General features: G+C 43.8%; 1 protein-coding gene across 4 annotated transcripts in view; it reads left to right on the top strand.

Annotated features, from left to right (window-relative positions):
- Nucleotides 1-3,075: 3,075 nt before the first annotated feature.
- MAP3K15 (mitogen-activated protein kinase kinase kinase 15) overlaps nucleotides 3,076-15,580 on the top strand; it is an 82,556-nt gene continuing 70,051 nt past the window's right edge. For 3 of the 4 annotated variants that reach the window (XM_085051037.1, XM_085051045.1, XM_085051054.1), the window contains exon 1: nucleotides 3,076-3,757. In XM_085051037.1, coding sequence (XP_084907163.1) covers nucleotides 3,310-3,757 — 448 coding nt within the window. In that variant the 5' untranslated portion in view covers nucleotides 3,076-3,309. Of the gene's footprint in view, nucleotides 3,758-4,471; nucleotides 4,487-15,580 lie in introns of those variants that run through there. The other variant, XM_085051063.1, reaches the window with a different exon arrangement.

A 15,580-nucleotide genomic window follows, 5' to 3' on the forward strand; every position in this document is an offset into this window, starting at 1 on the left:
GTGCTGACTGAGAAAATTGTGCCATCATCTTTACAGTTCTGTACAAGAGCAAATGTTGACTTCACAAATTGTGCTTGGTTTTGCTAGGCTGGGTTCTGTGGAAAGGCAGAAAGTCTTGAAAAATTATATAAAAGCTGAATATTCACTTCTGGCCTGGACTTTTAAATCAGCAGCTCTAGGGGCAGAGCGGCCTTTTTTATAACCTCATTCCTGGACCACTTTTCCAAAAAGAGGAGTGTTGCACGACTCACCTTTTTTTCTTCTACATTTAACATTTTTTGGTTTGCATAGAAACAGTCCAAATACCCCAAAGCCTGAATCTCCTGTTTATTCTCACTCAGGTGACTTGCAAATCTGAAGACACTGTTGCTCAGTGGAAATGTCAGACATACCGACACTGAACCACAGCTTCTGAAGAGACAGTCACAGTCTATGAAATGAAGCTTCTTCATTTAAAAATGTTTCTAACTTCAAAGAGAGCATACAAACTCTGAACAAGTTACACCAGGTAAAACTACTGAAAATCAATGATGGCTTGTCAGGAAAAAGGTCCAAGGAATAGTGAGGATACCGTTTGAAAGACAAATAAAATTAAGAAAAGGGCAAAATATCCTTTTTTAAATTACCATCACGTAAAGTATCCACTGAGAGACTATCACTGTTTAAAGACCAAGAGGCAGGCCTCTCAGCAAGTAATTTAAAACAGTAACAAATGATAAAAACGGCAAAATTAAACCTGAAGACATGTCTTAGATCTTCAACAAAGTAAATTTTTATAATCTCTGGCAGGCACAAAAGGCTTACTTCCTATGCCTCAGCGGCATCCCACCAAGCAATCCCAGCCTATTTGTTGCAAATTGACACAAAAAAAAATTTTCATGATTACAGAAAGCACCATGCCATGCATATATTGTTCTAAACACATTAAATTGCAATTTGGTTTTTTGCATGTCAGTTGCTGAAAGCCTGAGAATGTTCTCAAGTAAGAGAAAATTTTCTGTACAAATAATCCCTTAACCTTGACAGTATTGTACTTTTCAGTTTTTAATAACAGCTGTTTAACCAAACTTTCTTATAATTCAAAAAATACAAAGTAGGATTGGTATTGGGGGAGTTAATAAACTTATGTGCTAGTGTTTTTTATTGATGGAAGGCTCAATGTGCACACTATCTCCTAAATGCAGACTTTGATTTTTCTCCTATTATATCACGTAATTGGTGCATTACTGGATCAAGGCTAATAGACTTGAAGTGTCATATAGAAAGGCTTACTCTTGCCTAAAGAGGAAAGCTGCCAGGAATGGGGAGAATCTCCTGTGGCCATTCATTCTTCCAAAGTCTTATATTCTAGTGCTTTTGTCAAAAAAGCACATACATACCCCCAATTTATGGCCCAAATCCAAAGGTTGACTTGCCCCAAACTTTCCAAAATGAGAAATAAGCTAGCCTGTTAAATTATTTATCCACATTCCATCTAAAATCCTTACAAGCCACTAAGCAAACATGAACACTGCACAGCACTGTGCTGTCCCCATGTTGGAGTGTTTCTTAAAAACACTGGCTACTGCAATCCTTACTACCAAACCCTGTTTTCACAGAGATCTGATGCTGCGTTTGAAGCAGACGTGGTTCATTTTAGCTTGAGCTGTGTCACCCAGGACAGGGATTCTGAATAAAGAAATCCCTGGACCTTTACACCCTCACAGTCTGTGCTTGAGATCTTCATGCACCTCACATGTGCCTCTTGATCCAATGGAAATTTATGGTTTGGGATCTTCCAACACCTCATTGGATTCTTTACCCACGTCCACATGGACAAGCCGTAAATTGCTCTTATCTTCTGGCTTGGTGCAGCCCTGGGACCCTCTTTTGTGTAACTGGGTACCAAGGTCTCTTACCTGAAGCTGTCTGGTCTTTCTCTGTTTCTTCCCCTGCTAAGCCAGCCATGCTGACAAAGGGAGCTCATTTCAAGTTCACCTATGCTGTTTTGTGCAGGGCCCATTCGTGCTCAGTTGTAAGCAAGTAAAAATTAAACTTAAGCCTATGCATTCCTCGTATTCTATAAGTAAATTGAGTTTAATCCCAAGCAGACAGACACCCAGAGAGGAAAATACTGTGCTGTAAGCCTTTCGTTGTTGCTTTTGTTGTATTACTTCATTGGAAGGATGGTGAGGCATTGTAATAGGCTGTCCAAGGCAGTGGTTGAGTCACCTTCCCTGGAGGTGTTCAGGTGTAGGTGTGGTACTTGGGGATATGGTTTAGTGGGGAACATGGTGATGCTGGGTTAACAGTTGGACTCGATGACTTTAGAAGTCTTTTCTGACCTTAACAGTTCTCTGTTTCTATGATTACAGCATGGGGTAAAATCATTATCTCTGACAGTCACACATTCTTCATGCTGCAGCAAAAGGTGAAGACATTGTTTGTTTAAAACCTCATCTGTCACTGTGAGTGGAAAATAAAATGAAAAAGCTTTCCAGACAGCTTTCCTACTTCAAACACAAATTTGCAGGACTGCACTTTTCCACTATTTCCGTGATTGCTAGATGGTTGTTGTTCCCGTGGAGTGTATTGGTGTCCTTTTGACAGCTAGGGTGCAAGGCATAGATATGAAGTTATCCAGGCACAGCCAGCGTTTCACATGCTCTTACCACATGCATCAGTGCCTGGACCAGCAGCACTGCCAAACCCCAGGCTGCCATCACCAGCGTAGCTAATACGAAAAATGTGTTAGAAATTCGAAATTAATTTTGTTCTTAAAAAGAAGCCAGGAATTGCCACTGAGTTACTAGGAGCTGATTTTGTCACGATGGTGGGACATTATTGAGAAAACAGAAGGAGCTTAACGATGAACGATTACCCAAACTTTTGACACAGTCTATCAGTGGTCAGAATCGTGTCAACAACAGGGACTCAGCAGGGGGAGAGCTGCGATGGAGCAGAGGAAGACAAAAGGGCAGCAGCTACCTTGGCTCCACGGGCAGCGGCGCGGCGGGCGGTGCGCACGGCGCTGCTGCCGGCGAGGGGCGGGCAAGGCAAGCGATAAACGAGGCGCGATCGCCCCGACGGCGCTGCTCCCGCTCAGTGCCGCCCAGGTCGCGGACGGGAGCGGGCGCATTGTCCCGGGAAGGCACGGCGGGGTGGAGCCGGGCTCCGCGCTGGGCTCCCCGGGCTGTGTCGCTCCGGGAGGGCGGTGCCGAGCCGAGCTGAGCTGAACTGAGCACCGCTCCGCGCCGGCCGCCTGCAACTCGCCTCGTCCCGGCTCCGTGTCCCCCGCCCGGGAACGGTGCCGCCCGGCCGCGGGGAGAAATGCGGGCAGAAGAGCCGGCAGGAGCAGGGAGGGAGGCAGCCGCCTCGCCCGGAGTTTGCCCAGCCGTTCGCGATGGGACGCGGCCCCGCCTGAGCACCTGCCGGCAGCCCCCGCTCCCCTCATCCCTCGACGCCGCTACGGAGAGCCCCGCGGGCGGCAGCGCGGCCGCAGAGCCGGCGCCCCCCGGCGCGGAGCCGGAGCCGGAGGCCGGGGGTCCGGGGGAGGCGGCGGAGGTGGGCGCGGCTGCCCCGCGGCCGCGCTGCCTGCGGGCCGTGTACGTGCTGAACGACCCGCCCAAGGCGGGCGCCGGGGCGCGGAGCCCCGAGGCCGGGGCGCGGCAGTGCCTGCTGCGGGCCTGCGAGGCCGAGGGAGCCCAGCTCACCACCGTCAACTTCGGCGAGCTTGACTTCGGCGAGACGGCGGTGCTGGACGCCTTCTACGACGCGGGTGAGCGGGCCGGGCCGAGGCGGGACGCGGGGCGGGGGCTCGGGCTCGACCCTGCCCTGCGCCCCCTTCCCGGGTCGTGCGGGGACACTGCCGGCAGGACGGGGAGCGCTCGGTCAAGGTGGGGCTGGAGAGGGAGCGGGGCTCTGGGGAGCGGGCGTGGGGCCAGGGAAATGGGTGCGAAGGGATCCTCAAGTAATGCTCTGTGCACGAGGAGGAGGAGAAGGTGTGAGAAAGAAGTTCAGGCCGTTAGAGCAGCTCCTTGAGTCGCCACGGTGCGTTGCCTCAGCAGGACTGTGGATCCTGCAGTACCAACCGAGCCTTAGGGAGCAGCGGATCTCCTCCTGGGGTGGTTTGCTGAGAACCCTCTTCCATCTCCCAGCCTGATCGGGAGCTTAGAGCGAGACACAGCATGAAGACAGGCCAGCTTCTCACCTGGCTTGGCCAGAGGCTTCGTGTTCACCGCTCTCACCCCAGACGGGACAGTGAAATTGGCTCGTGTGTGCACAGAGTGATCCAGTATTGCTCTGAACAAGGGCCCTGAGGAAGACTTCTGGGTATTGCCCACCCTATTCAGGCTCCAGCAGGTGACAGGTGTCTGATGGTTCAAAAGAAGGCTGCTGTCCCTTCACTAAAAACACTTGGCTTGTTGGGCTCTATGAGAGAGAACTGTGAGCTTTCTGAGCACACAGAAGAAGCCTCTGAGCCAATAGGTATTATAAACTAATCAAGGTGAGTATTGCTGGCATGTGTTGCTGGCATGTAGGCGTACTTTTTCTCCTATCTGTGTGAGCCAGAATTAGGAAATGCTGGGAATTCACAGACTCCAAAGGTGGAAAGTACTCTTTAAGTCCTTCTTGACGTTCATCTTTCACAAGAACAACTTTGTTTTGCTTATGACATGTGTTAAAGAATACTTCTTAAAACTTATTTTAAATTCTCATGTGATCATGAGTCCATTTCATCCCAATAAGTCACTCAAGTACTGAGGAACCTCACGTCCTTTTTTTGTCATAGTTTTTTCCCAGTCAGGGGTTTTTGTTATATCTCTGCTAGCAAGGTTGACAAGTGTGTAATATAGTCTTTGTGGGTCTTAGTACACAAACTAGCAATTTCTTTTATAGCCCTTCTGAAGATAAGCATAATATTGTACTCATCAATGCAAAATTATTTCTCCATTTCTACTAATAGTCCTATTAATGTACTAGGCACACACCTGCTGTGCATTGTACTGAGAGCTTGAGGCAGCTATTTAAAAGGTTTTCTTAAATTGCTGCATTCTGAAGCGAGTGCCTCTTCTCTGGGAATGTGCCCTAACTTTGCAGACTTTTGCATTCAAGTAATCTTGTAGGACCAAGGTCATTTTATCACTGATTAATACAACTTTGTAATAGTAAAGTGCCTTTTTACAGGATACACCTTCAACACTTATATCCAGGTTTTGTCAGCAAGTGTCTATTAAAAACTAATTGAATAGTCGATAATCAGGAATTATTCCAAAGGAGACTGTTAAAAATAATCTTTTTGTGGATTTCTTTCCAGTAGCAACAATGTGAGATCATTCAGGGGACAACTTTTTAGTGTGTGTAATGTATGCCTGGGATTGCTGGCATCTATTCAACTCTTAGGAAGAACACCATTAAGAATAAATTTTAATATGAGCTCTCCCATGGCACATGATGAGCTTTGTGTTGGGAAGTTCCTGTGTGTTTACTTAAAAAAAGAAAATCTGAAGAAGTTTTATTGCTGCCTGGGTAAGATATTGAGCAGGTGTTTCCCATACTGAAGATATCTCTTGCAGTGTTTATTTACTTTCTTTAGCTGAGGGGCAGAATCTTGAAAAGCAGTTCCTCTTGCTTTGTAATGAGTAGGGGGGTCTCTAAGAGATGCTTGCCTGTTGTTATCTCTTGGTTTACTAGTGGAACCTTAACCATCTACTAAGGCTTAATGACTGAGCAGCAAAGACCGTCTCATTGTGGGTAGTATTGACAGCTCTTTGTTGAAAATTAGCCTTTTTCCCTGACTGTGCCTGAATTAGTAGCCATTTACTCAGCCCTTAGACAGCCCTCTCCAAAGCAAATTTATCTACCTTATTTGGTATGAATCTATAAGTACCTTTTGTGACAAAATTGGCAAAATTTAAGGACAGAGTACAATGAAAAAGATTGACAGAAACCTCATTCCTGTCTGAAGGCAGGTTTTCTGGTAGGTGATTTTCCAGTAGAGCGCTGAGAAAAGTGCTGCAAACCCACTTATATTACATATTTAGAGTACATGTCTCTTTTTCCTTGAGTGTAGTCATTACTGACTTCCCATCAGTTGAAATCTTACCATGAATGGAAACTTGACTTACGCCTTTAGTTAGGTATTGCAGACCTGCAGGTAGTTCAGGATGACCCTGATCTTACAAAATCACTCAACTTTCTTAAGTTTTGCTTTGCTGAAGTGGAACTACAGCACTTGTGAGAGCAAACTTACAACAAATTGTGAAATAAGAGCTTGATGAAAGAGAAGTAAGATTTCTTTGCTCAGTGTGTGCTAGAAACAAGCTGTCAGCAAAGTAATTTATATTTTTCAAAGGTGGGCAATGATATTTAATTAATAGAGGAGCAACAAGGATGCTTGCATACATTGACTGTATTTTGGGGAAGAAAGAAAGGTAATATTTTTAGACTAAAAATGGGCACAGGGCATTAGTGTGAAGCTTTTTTTCCAGAAAATAAAAGCAATTTTCCCTAGGAAGAGTGAGCCTAGAAGCTAACTGAGGATTTTTAAAATTCTTCAGAATTATCCCATGCAGAAAATCGAACTACAGGTACTGTAGTGCATTCATAAACAGCTTAAGAGACACAGTGAAAAGGTGAGTGTGACTTGGCTAGTTGATGTTACAGGTAGAGTGATTCATAGCTGCAAAGGATCTTCTGGTTCTGGATGTACTAAGAAAGCGAATGTGATGTCAAAGTCAAATGTGATGTCAAAAGTCAAATATCTGACCTGTGCCTCTGGAAAGGTGATGTTGGAAAAAATGTAGCTTTTCCTTGTCTGCTCAAAACTTTATCAAATCTTAGTGCCTGAAGTGCCAGGCAATAGGGTTTGGTTACAATGTTAAGTGAAGGAGTGTGCAAAGTACAGTTATACAGGTTTTGGGTGTTGCTGTTTTGGTTTGTGAAATTCTGCCTCTGTAGCTGATCATACTTTTCCCTCATGAAGGATGTGCAGCAATCTGTTTAGAGGCTTGGAATATTTCTTTGACCTTTTGACCACGGCCATTTAGAAATTACTGCAGTCAGCAGGATGAAAATCAGCTGAAAGAAAGACAAGCTAGAGAGAGACTGGTGTACTGAGAAATAGAGATAAAAGTTGACCTGAGATAAATGAGTATTCTGACAAACCAGGAAACTGTCAGGCCCAAAATACATGGTCTGATACCTCTCTCTGCAGACCTCTCTCCATCCAGAGCCAAGTCTTGGGAGTGAGCCCAAATGGAGACTGAAACATAGGTCCTCCTTACTTCTGTACCGTAGCTGAACCACTCTTAACATAACGCTAATTTCTTGTCCCTGAAACTCTTTTTCTTCATGTTACACTGGGAAAGGAGGAAATATATTTGCTGAATCCTAATTTTCAGGCTCTGGCACCTGCTGGGGTAATCATTGTTGCTGTACCCAGCTGCCTGCCCTGAAACCCTCTGTCCTCAGAAGTCCAGTGTCCCCAGTTCAAAACTGGCAGGGATGCTTCAATTTCTTCAGCCTGAAGACTGAGTGTATCAGGTGCAGTAAACATTTGTCACTGCTTTAGTATAATATACAGCATGGTAACTGGTGTAGCTTAGCTGGAGGCACAGCTTCCCTTGCTGACTCTGCCACAGGGAGTGCAGTCTCTGACAGGTATGACAGTTGAGGGCAATAACTTCTTAAACTTCTTCAGACCTTCTTGCAGCAGTTTATCTTTGCCACTGGGTGTGAAAGTGAACAGAGGTGGAGTTAAGGGTTAGTGCTCTGATGCTTACTTCAGCAGGCAGGGTTTGCTCTTTTTCTGAGGAATACTTAAAATCTTTCCTTTCTTTTCCCATGCAGCTCACTCAATGGCTAGGGCTGTATTTGCTTTAAATGTCAAGATATATATACATACCACAAAATACAAAAATACGGAGAGAAGCAAACCAACCGACTTCAGAACAGGTGGATGAGAGGCTGGGCTGGATATTGTGCTGCTTTAGTACAACAGCAGAGCTGTTGGGACCTGATCTTTTGTCTCTGTGTAGTACTGCACATCTAGAGCAACTTCAGGTGTCTCCAGCAAATCTCTGTATTGTGACATCAAACCAAATATTCTGCTAACAAAACCCTGTACTATACCAGTATTGTAGCCCTTTTATGTCCAAGTGTGTGAGGCCAGGTTTAAATGACAGTAACAAGCCTGATACAATTCATCAAGTCTATATGTTACTGTCATAAAACACTTTAGGTTGGAAGGGACATTAAAGATCATCCAGTTTAAACCCCTCTGACATGGGCAGAGACACCTTCCACTAAACCAGATTGCTCAAAGCCCTGTCTGGACTGGCTTTGAACGCTTCCAGGGATGGGGCATCTACAGCCTGTCTGCGTAACCTGTTTCAGTGCCTTACTACTCTCACAGTAACCTAAATCAGTCCTTTTTCAGCTTAAAGCCATTCCCCCTTGCCCTGTCACTACAGGCCTTTGTAAAAAGTCCATCTCCAGCTCTCTTGTAGCCCACTTTAGGTATGGGAAGGTGGTGTAGGGTCTCCCTGGAGCCTGCTCTTCTCCAGGCTAAACAGCCCCTATCTCTCAGCCTGTCTTCTTCGGAGAGGTGCTCCAGCCCTTTGATCTTCTTCACAGTCCTCCTCCTGAATGTCTCAAACAGGTCTCCACTCTTCTTATGCTGGAAACCCCAGAGCTGGATGCAGCACTCCAGGTGGGGTCTCAAAAAGCAGAGTAGAGGGAGAGAATCCCCTTCCTTGACCTGCCGGCCACACAGCTTTCGGTGAAGCACAAGACACAGTTGGATCGATGATCTCAGAGGTCTTTTCCAACCTAATAAATCGATTCTGTGGTTGATTGATTGATTGATTCTGTGACTCATGCACCTTCATCTTCCTTAGATGGTTTCAAACCTCATCTTCTACAACAGATAGTTCTTCCTTCTCCCAGTCCCTGCTTTTGCCTTTTGCAACTCTGGTGGTGAGGCTGGAGCACCTGCCAGTGAAGACTAAGGCAAAAAAGTTACTGAGTGTTTCTCATGTCTTGGGTAAGCAGATGTCCTGTTTCATTCTGGAGAAAGCCCATGTTTTCCTTAGCCTTCCTTTTATCACCTATAAACATACCTATAGAAGCTTTTCTTGTTGCCCTTGATGGCCCTGGCCAGATTTGATTCTGTCAGGGCTTTAGCTTTCCTATCCTGATCCCTGGCTGCTTGGACAATTTCTCTATATTGCTCTCAGGCTACCTGCTCTTGCTTCACCCTCCATAGGCTTTGTTTTTGTGTTATGATACATCTCAGGTGCTGTGACATGTGATGCATTCAAGAGGTGTATTTTGCTTTCATGATATTAGCTGGCATCAATTTCCAACATTTCTTTCAGAAATGCTTATTTGCATTCAGAGATTTGCATGCTTTTGTTTACTGTGGAGACCATTATTTTTATAGAATCATAGAAAGATGAGGTGTGGAGAGACCTTGAAGATCATCTTGTTCCACTCCCCCTCGCCATGTGCAGGGTTGCCATTCACAAGATCAGGTTGCTTAGGGCCCCATCCAGCCCTGAACAGTTCCAGGGGTGAAGTATCCACAGCTTCTCTGGGCAACCTGTTCCAGTGCCTCACCACCCTCCAAGAAAAGAATTTATTCCTAACATCTAATTCAAACCTGCCCTCTTTCAGTTTAAAACCACTGCCCCTTGTCCTGTCCATTGCAATCAACATATTCCAAGTCTGTCAGCTGTGAATAATGGCTTTTTGTCAACCCTTTTGCTTTTTCTGTGTGTAGCCTGAAAGGCTTCACTTTATTTCAACTCATATGTTCTGTGAAGTAGCTCCTCTAATGTCAGCTGAACAAGCTTAGAAGCCTGCAAATAAATAATAGTAAGTAGGCTAGGTGGAATTCATTAACTTTTCTTTGGTATATTGCCATGGACCAAATGCAAGATCAAAGTTTTATTCTAAGGAAAATACTAAGAACAAAAAGAAGAAATGGAGAATTCTCCTTTTGGAACATCTCTTTTGAGCTGTGATGGGTTGTATGGAAAGACATACCAACAATACAAACCCAGTATGAGTCCTACCTTTTAATAAAGCTTTGAATGAAGTTGTTTCCGTCTCTAAAAATCTGATGCTAGCCATGCAAATTTGGACTCCTCCCATTGTTCCAAGGTGAGATTATGAATAGGTGCACGTACTGTCTGTATGAAGTGACTCATTTCTGTGCCATGACTTTTGGATAAAGGAAAAAGAATGCAGGTGGTTTTTTTTCCCAGCTTTCCTGTGCATGAAACTTCCTTACCTGAGAAAACCCCAACAAAACTTAAGTAACAATCCAGCCTGCAGCTGTCTATTTTCTCTGTTCATCTTTCCTTCCTCCTGAGCCTAAATACTAAATTTGAGAAGGCTCCCCAGAATTTGACTGTGAACTCTGTGTGACTGGGTTTTGTAGCCAGGAGCACATCAGATGATTTCTAGGTGTTGAATCAGCTAACAAGGAATCCTCTCGGAGTACAATATAAATGGTGTGTTTCTGTTTTAACTTACTCTGACAGTAATATTTTTCACTGTATGATTAAAAGCTTTATTGAGTCTCACTAAATAGAAGCTTTTAAGCCCATTACAGCCATTACAAATGATTTCAAAAATTTGAGCATTTAGGGTTATTCTGAAGAGAGGAACAACTGCCTCTATATTGAACTGCCTTTGTTTTGAAGACCAATTATTGTTACACTTACAGCCTTTGAAAACACTGCAGTTGAAGTGGATTTTTTTGCTTGTTTTTAATATTGTTTAATTTATTTTTTTAAAAATAAAGATTGCAACATTTTCTGGAATTCTTCATATCAGTGGATGTTGTTCTGGTAGGAGGAAAAACTGTGCTGGCTGTGCATACCAGTCTGCAAATTCTAAAGGTCACTTTTTTTTTTAAATGAAAAATATGTTTGCATATAATTCTTTTAGTTCCTAAGTTGCTCTGAAGGAATCTGCCATGCCATTTGACCATGAGATGTTTGGCAAGCAGATCTCTGGTTCTGCCTTTTTGCATTTCAGGTTGACTCTCAGTGACTCTCAGCCACTCATCTCCTTTGCAGTGGTTGCATACTTTTTCAGTCTCGCTGTGCTGTGTGTAGACCTTCATAGGTTTAAGAATTGTTTCTCTTAGACCTGAAGTCACAAAACTAGGTTAAAGAGAAATACAGGAAGTGTTTGCTTGTGTGGGTTAATTACATTGCTTTAATTTCCCTCCTCCCATAAAATAGACAAATTATGGTAGATATGTTGTAGCTCATATTATGTTCTGCAGTCATGATCTTTTCTTATCAGTGTAATCATACACTGCTTTTTTAATTGGTGAATTACACTTGCACATACCCACTAGTTAAAAAGTAACTAATGTTCCTGGTTTGCCGGTGTAGAACCTTTAGGTAGAGCTTTTCTGATGTGTAAGGACTTGTGCAAAACTTTGTTGAGAATTCAAGATGTTTTGGCTTCCTTGAGATGGACTCGTGTCAGAGTAGTTGAGAGAAGGCTCTTGGCCAGGAACAAGAAGTAGGATACAGTGATTATGTTCATGATTATTATTAGATTTATTGCTGATTCAGTATCTAAATACTGCTGTAATGCAATATGTAAATAACTCTGTCATCTGTTAAAACAGATAATAGTGCAATAGGGTCATGGTCTCTCCAGCTATGAGCTTCAGTGAGATCCCCTTGTGTTCTAAACTCAGAGAAGTCTAGGTGTCGCTAGGCCCACTTAGTCTCAAATTTGGTCAACGGTTTGTGTCTAAAGACTTTTAATATAAGTAGGTTTGGCTGGAAAAGTACAGGTTAACAGTCTTTGGCTTTGGAGAATTCATAATTCCAAAGCAACAAAGCACCTATGTAGCTACTTTAGGATTTTATCTCCACGCATGACTGGATCTTAGTGGTTTTTACTCCCCTGTCAAAAAGTCCATCTTTAGGCTGGACGTACCCTGCAGACTCCCATGCCGGGAGGGGGCTCCACCTGGCAGCTGCTTACAAAACTGGGAGACCAGATGGCCCAGTCTCTGCCAGCGTTTTATACCCTTATGCAGGCCCATGTGCACCAAAACCAGTCCTGAATATCTTGGCTCCCCCATCTCTGAAATTTATTAATTATGCATTCAGACAGTTGCTCCTGCAATACTCACCTGGTGTTCTTATCCTATGACAAGCCTCATTGCCATCAGGGATTGCAGAAAGGGAGAAAGTGTGTGGGGCTGTGTGTGGAGGTCACATGCAATTACCCAGCTGTCTGCTGTGGCAGCATCACAAGCCACATATTCAAACTCTGGCTGCAAACCTGTGTTCTGGAAATACTCAGGGCGTGCTGCTCCTTCCATGCATGTGGAGGAGCAGCTGCAGGGGTGTTGTGGCTGAAATTAGGCAGTCAAGTGTGGGGTCTTTCTTAGGAGGGCCTGAGTGTGGTTTGCCACTTGCAGGTGAAATCTGAACACAGTAGGCTCTGTTTGCCAAGCACTTCAGGAGGGATGTGAATTGCTTTAGCCTCAGGCTACCTTTGAACAGCAACACGGGTGCCTGAGGCTGAGCCAAAGGAGGGCTTGCAGCTGTTGCTTTTTCCTGTGCCCTGGCACAGGCTGTAGCTCCAGTCTCAGCTGAGGTCAGGGGGAATCAACGGGCAGCCAGTGGGTCAAATGTATCTTACAGTATAACTTCACCCTACCTGTGTTCTTTCAGAAGTGCTGCAAATTGCCTTAACTTTTCCAGGGAGGTTGGGCTGGTTATAGAAACATGTCAGGAGCAGAAGTTGCATCACGGTAGTCTGCAAAGAGGAGCCGTGAATTCCGACACAAGTATTGGATCACTGTGTCATGGGAAACCACATATGCTTTTTTTATCCTTCGTAGTACTCAGCCTGATGAGGTCAATGACTCTGCTGTGGTATTCAAGGTGATGGAACTGAAACTTCTCAGATATTCTTTGGTAATGCTTCTGAGAATTTAAGGTTTTGTCTAAGTCAGTAGTTCAACAGCTTTTATGTCAAAGACCAATGGGATTCACAACTTTAAAGCATGTTCCCCAGCTTTTATTACATTGAAGGTACATGATCTCAGCCTTGGTTATCATAATCTTTCTTTAGCTGGAGTGGGCTCTGATGACAGGCAGAAATCTGAAATGTAATGAAACAGTAACAACACTGTTAGGACTACATCCCTAGCCTTCTGCTGATTTGGGATGGTATGGCTAAATCCAGCAGTAAGGGATTTAGTAAACTCCACTTTATCATAGATAAACTTGTGCACATAAAGTTGTGTTTCCTCTAGTATATACTGCTTTTATGTTTAAATTAAGTTTAAAAAGTCTTCAATATATCTTTAAAGCAAAACACAAGGAGAATAACCTTGAAGTACCTTTTTAACCCTATTTCAGTATAATCTTTTTTGTTCCATTTTGGATCATGTTATGGAAGGAAATGTTTGGGTTCTCCGCATTTTGTGGGTTTTTTTCTGTTCAGGAAAACATGCCTTCATGCACAGAACTGTTGCTCAAGCACTGGTGGTCATGGGCCTCTCAACAATTTGAAAAGTGTTGATCACATGATATCTAAAGCTTTTGAAGTGTATGCTAAAAATGCATTAGTTCTTGAAAACTAACAAACTTCCATGTAAATCAGCATGATAATGAGCTTTCTCTAACATTATTCAGTTTCTACTGTTGCCAGCAGTGCTTTCCACGAATTGTGGTACTTTGATGCGTCCAGGCAAGTCAAAATCAGTGGTAGATTGTAATGAAAATGACTGTGGGGATTTAAATTTGGGATAGTGAATTATTTGCCACTTGATTGCTCTGCTTTCTCCCTCCTTCCCCTTAAATTTGTTACAGCTATTTAGTAGCTAGATCAGCTACAATAATGTTCTGAATCGAGTCACAGAAAGGCTGCAGGTTTTTTCTATTGCAGAAAAATATCTGCCCATAATAATTTCACTCAGGTGAAGACTAGCTGCATTAACTCCACTGTTGCTGCCCTTCACTCCCAGTAACTGAAGAAAGAAATTTCTTTCTGCTAATTTGTGTGTTGAGGGAGATATTAGTTGTTAGTTTTGCCTTTGCTTGGAGAGTGACAAGGTGACACTGGAGTTGGGAACTGGTAAATGGAAACAGTACAAGGCTGTATTCGCTCTGTGTGTTGCTTTCTAATAGTGCTAGTCACCTCTGTTGTGCTAATCTTAGTAGATAATAAAAATTTGCGGGAGAAAAGCTAATGTTTACAATGGTGTTACTGTTTGGTACTGAGCTGCCTTACTTAGCAGAGCTGCTGTGTGCACAATCCTTTTTCACACAGTAACTGTCAGCTTTTATCAGCATCAGCTCTGCCTTCTGTGGAACTGAGGTACTTGTTTCAGATATTTTCTTTGCCAATGGATGTTTGGCATGCTTCTGTCTTTTTAAACCCGGGTTGAGAATAGGACATGATTACCAAGCTCAAAGGCAGGCACTGGGCTTGTTTTTACTGCTGCTGTTTATGGTGCTTAAGATAACTGACAAGTTATGGGTTGTTGTCAGCTGGAGAAAGTACCAAATCAGAATGAAGTCTGAAAGTGGTTGAGATAGATTTCTAGTTTTCATGATAATTAAGTTTTGGAATTGATAAATGTAGCTTTTTGCTTGTTGTAATAACAAAACTAGGTAAGTCATCATATTGTTTTGGGAAAACGGGAAACTGCCTTGACCTTCTGGCTTATAATCAAGTAAAAAAAAATTGTATGGGTTTTTTTTTTGTTGTTGTTGTTTTTTGGTTGGTTTTTTTTTTTTTACCCTTTAATACCTCTTCAGATTCCTTGTTTTGCAGTAGTGCTTCTGCAATGGTATAATACAAATGGAGTAACAAGGTAATTTCCATAAGTTTTGGTATTTCAGACAATGTTAAAGACGAATATTCAGAATTTAGCATCTTAAATCTAACCTTTTTTGCGTACTTTTACTATGACAAGGTACATTTTTGCTTGGTATGTTGGTGTGTGAGAAACTTGACATGGCCCAGCACTCCAGAGAGCCAGCCACAACATGGGCTGCATCCAAGGCAGTGTGGCCAGCAGAGACAGGGAGGGGATTCTCTTCCTCTGCTATGATGAGACCCCAGCTGCAGCTCTGGGGACCCCAACATAGTAGGGATGTTGACCTGTTGGAGCGAGTCTAGAGGAGGCCATGAAGATGATCCAAGGGCTGGAGCACCTCTCCCTTGAAGACAGACCGACAGTGTTGGGGCTGGAGAAGAGAAGGCTCTGGGGAGGCCTTACAGGACCTTCCAGTACCCAAAGGGTGCTACAAGAGAGCTGGAGAGGGACCTTTTACAAGGCCTGTAGTGACAGGACAAGAGGGAATGGCCTTAAACTAAACGCAGGGAGGTTTAGATTTGATATTAGGGAGAAATTCTTTACTGTGGGGATGGTGAGACACTGGCACAGGCTGCCCAGAGAAGTTGTGGGTACCCCATCCCTGAAGTGTTTAGGCCCAGGTTGGATGGGGCCTTGAGCAAGCTGGACTAGTGGAAGGTGTCTCTGCCTGTGTCAGAGGGGTTGACACTAGATGATCTTTAAGGTCCCTTCCAAACTAAACCA

The sequence above is a fragment of the Lichenostomus cassidix genome, chromosome 1 (genome assembly GCF_008360975.1).
Source record: "Lichenostomus cassidix isolate B80296 chromosome 1, HeHo_3.0, whole genome shotgun sequence".
NCBI classification, from domain to species: Eukaryota; Metazoa; Chordata; class Aves; order Passeriformes; family Meliphagidae; genus Lichenostomus; species Lichenostomus cassidix.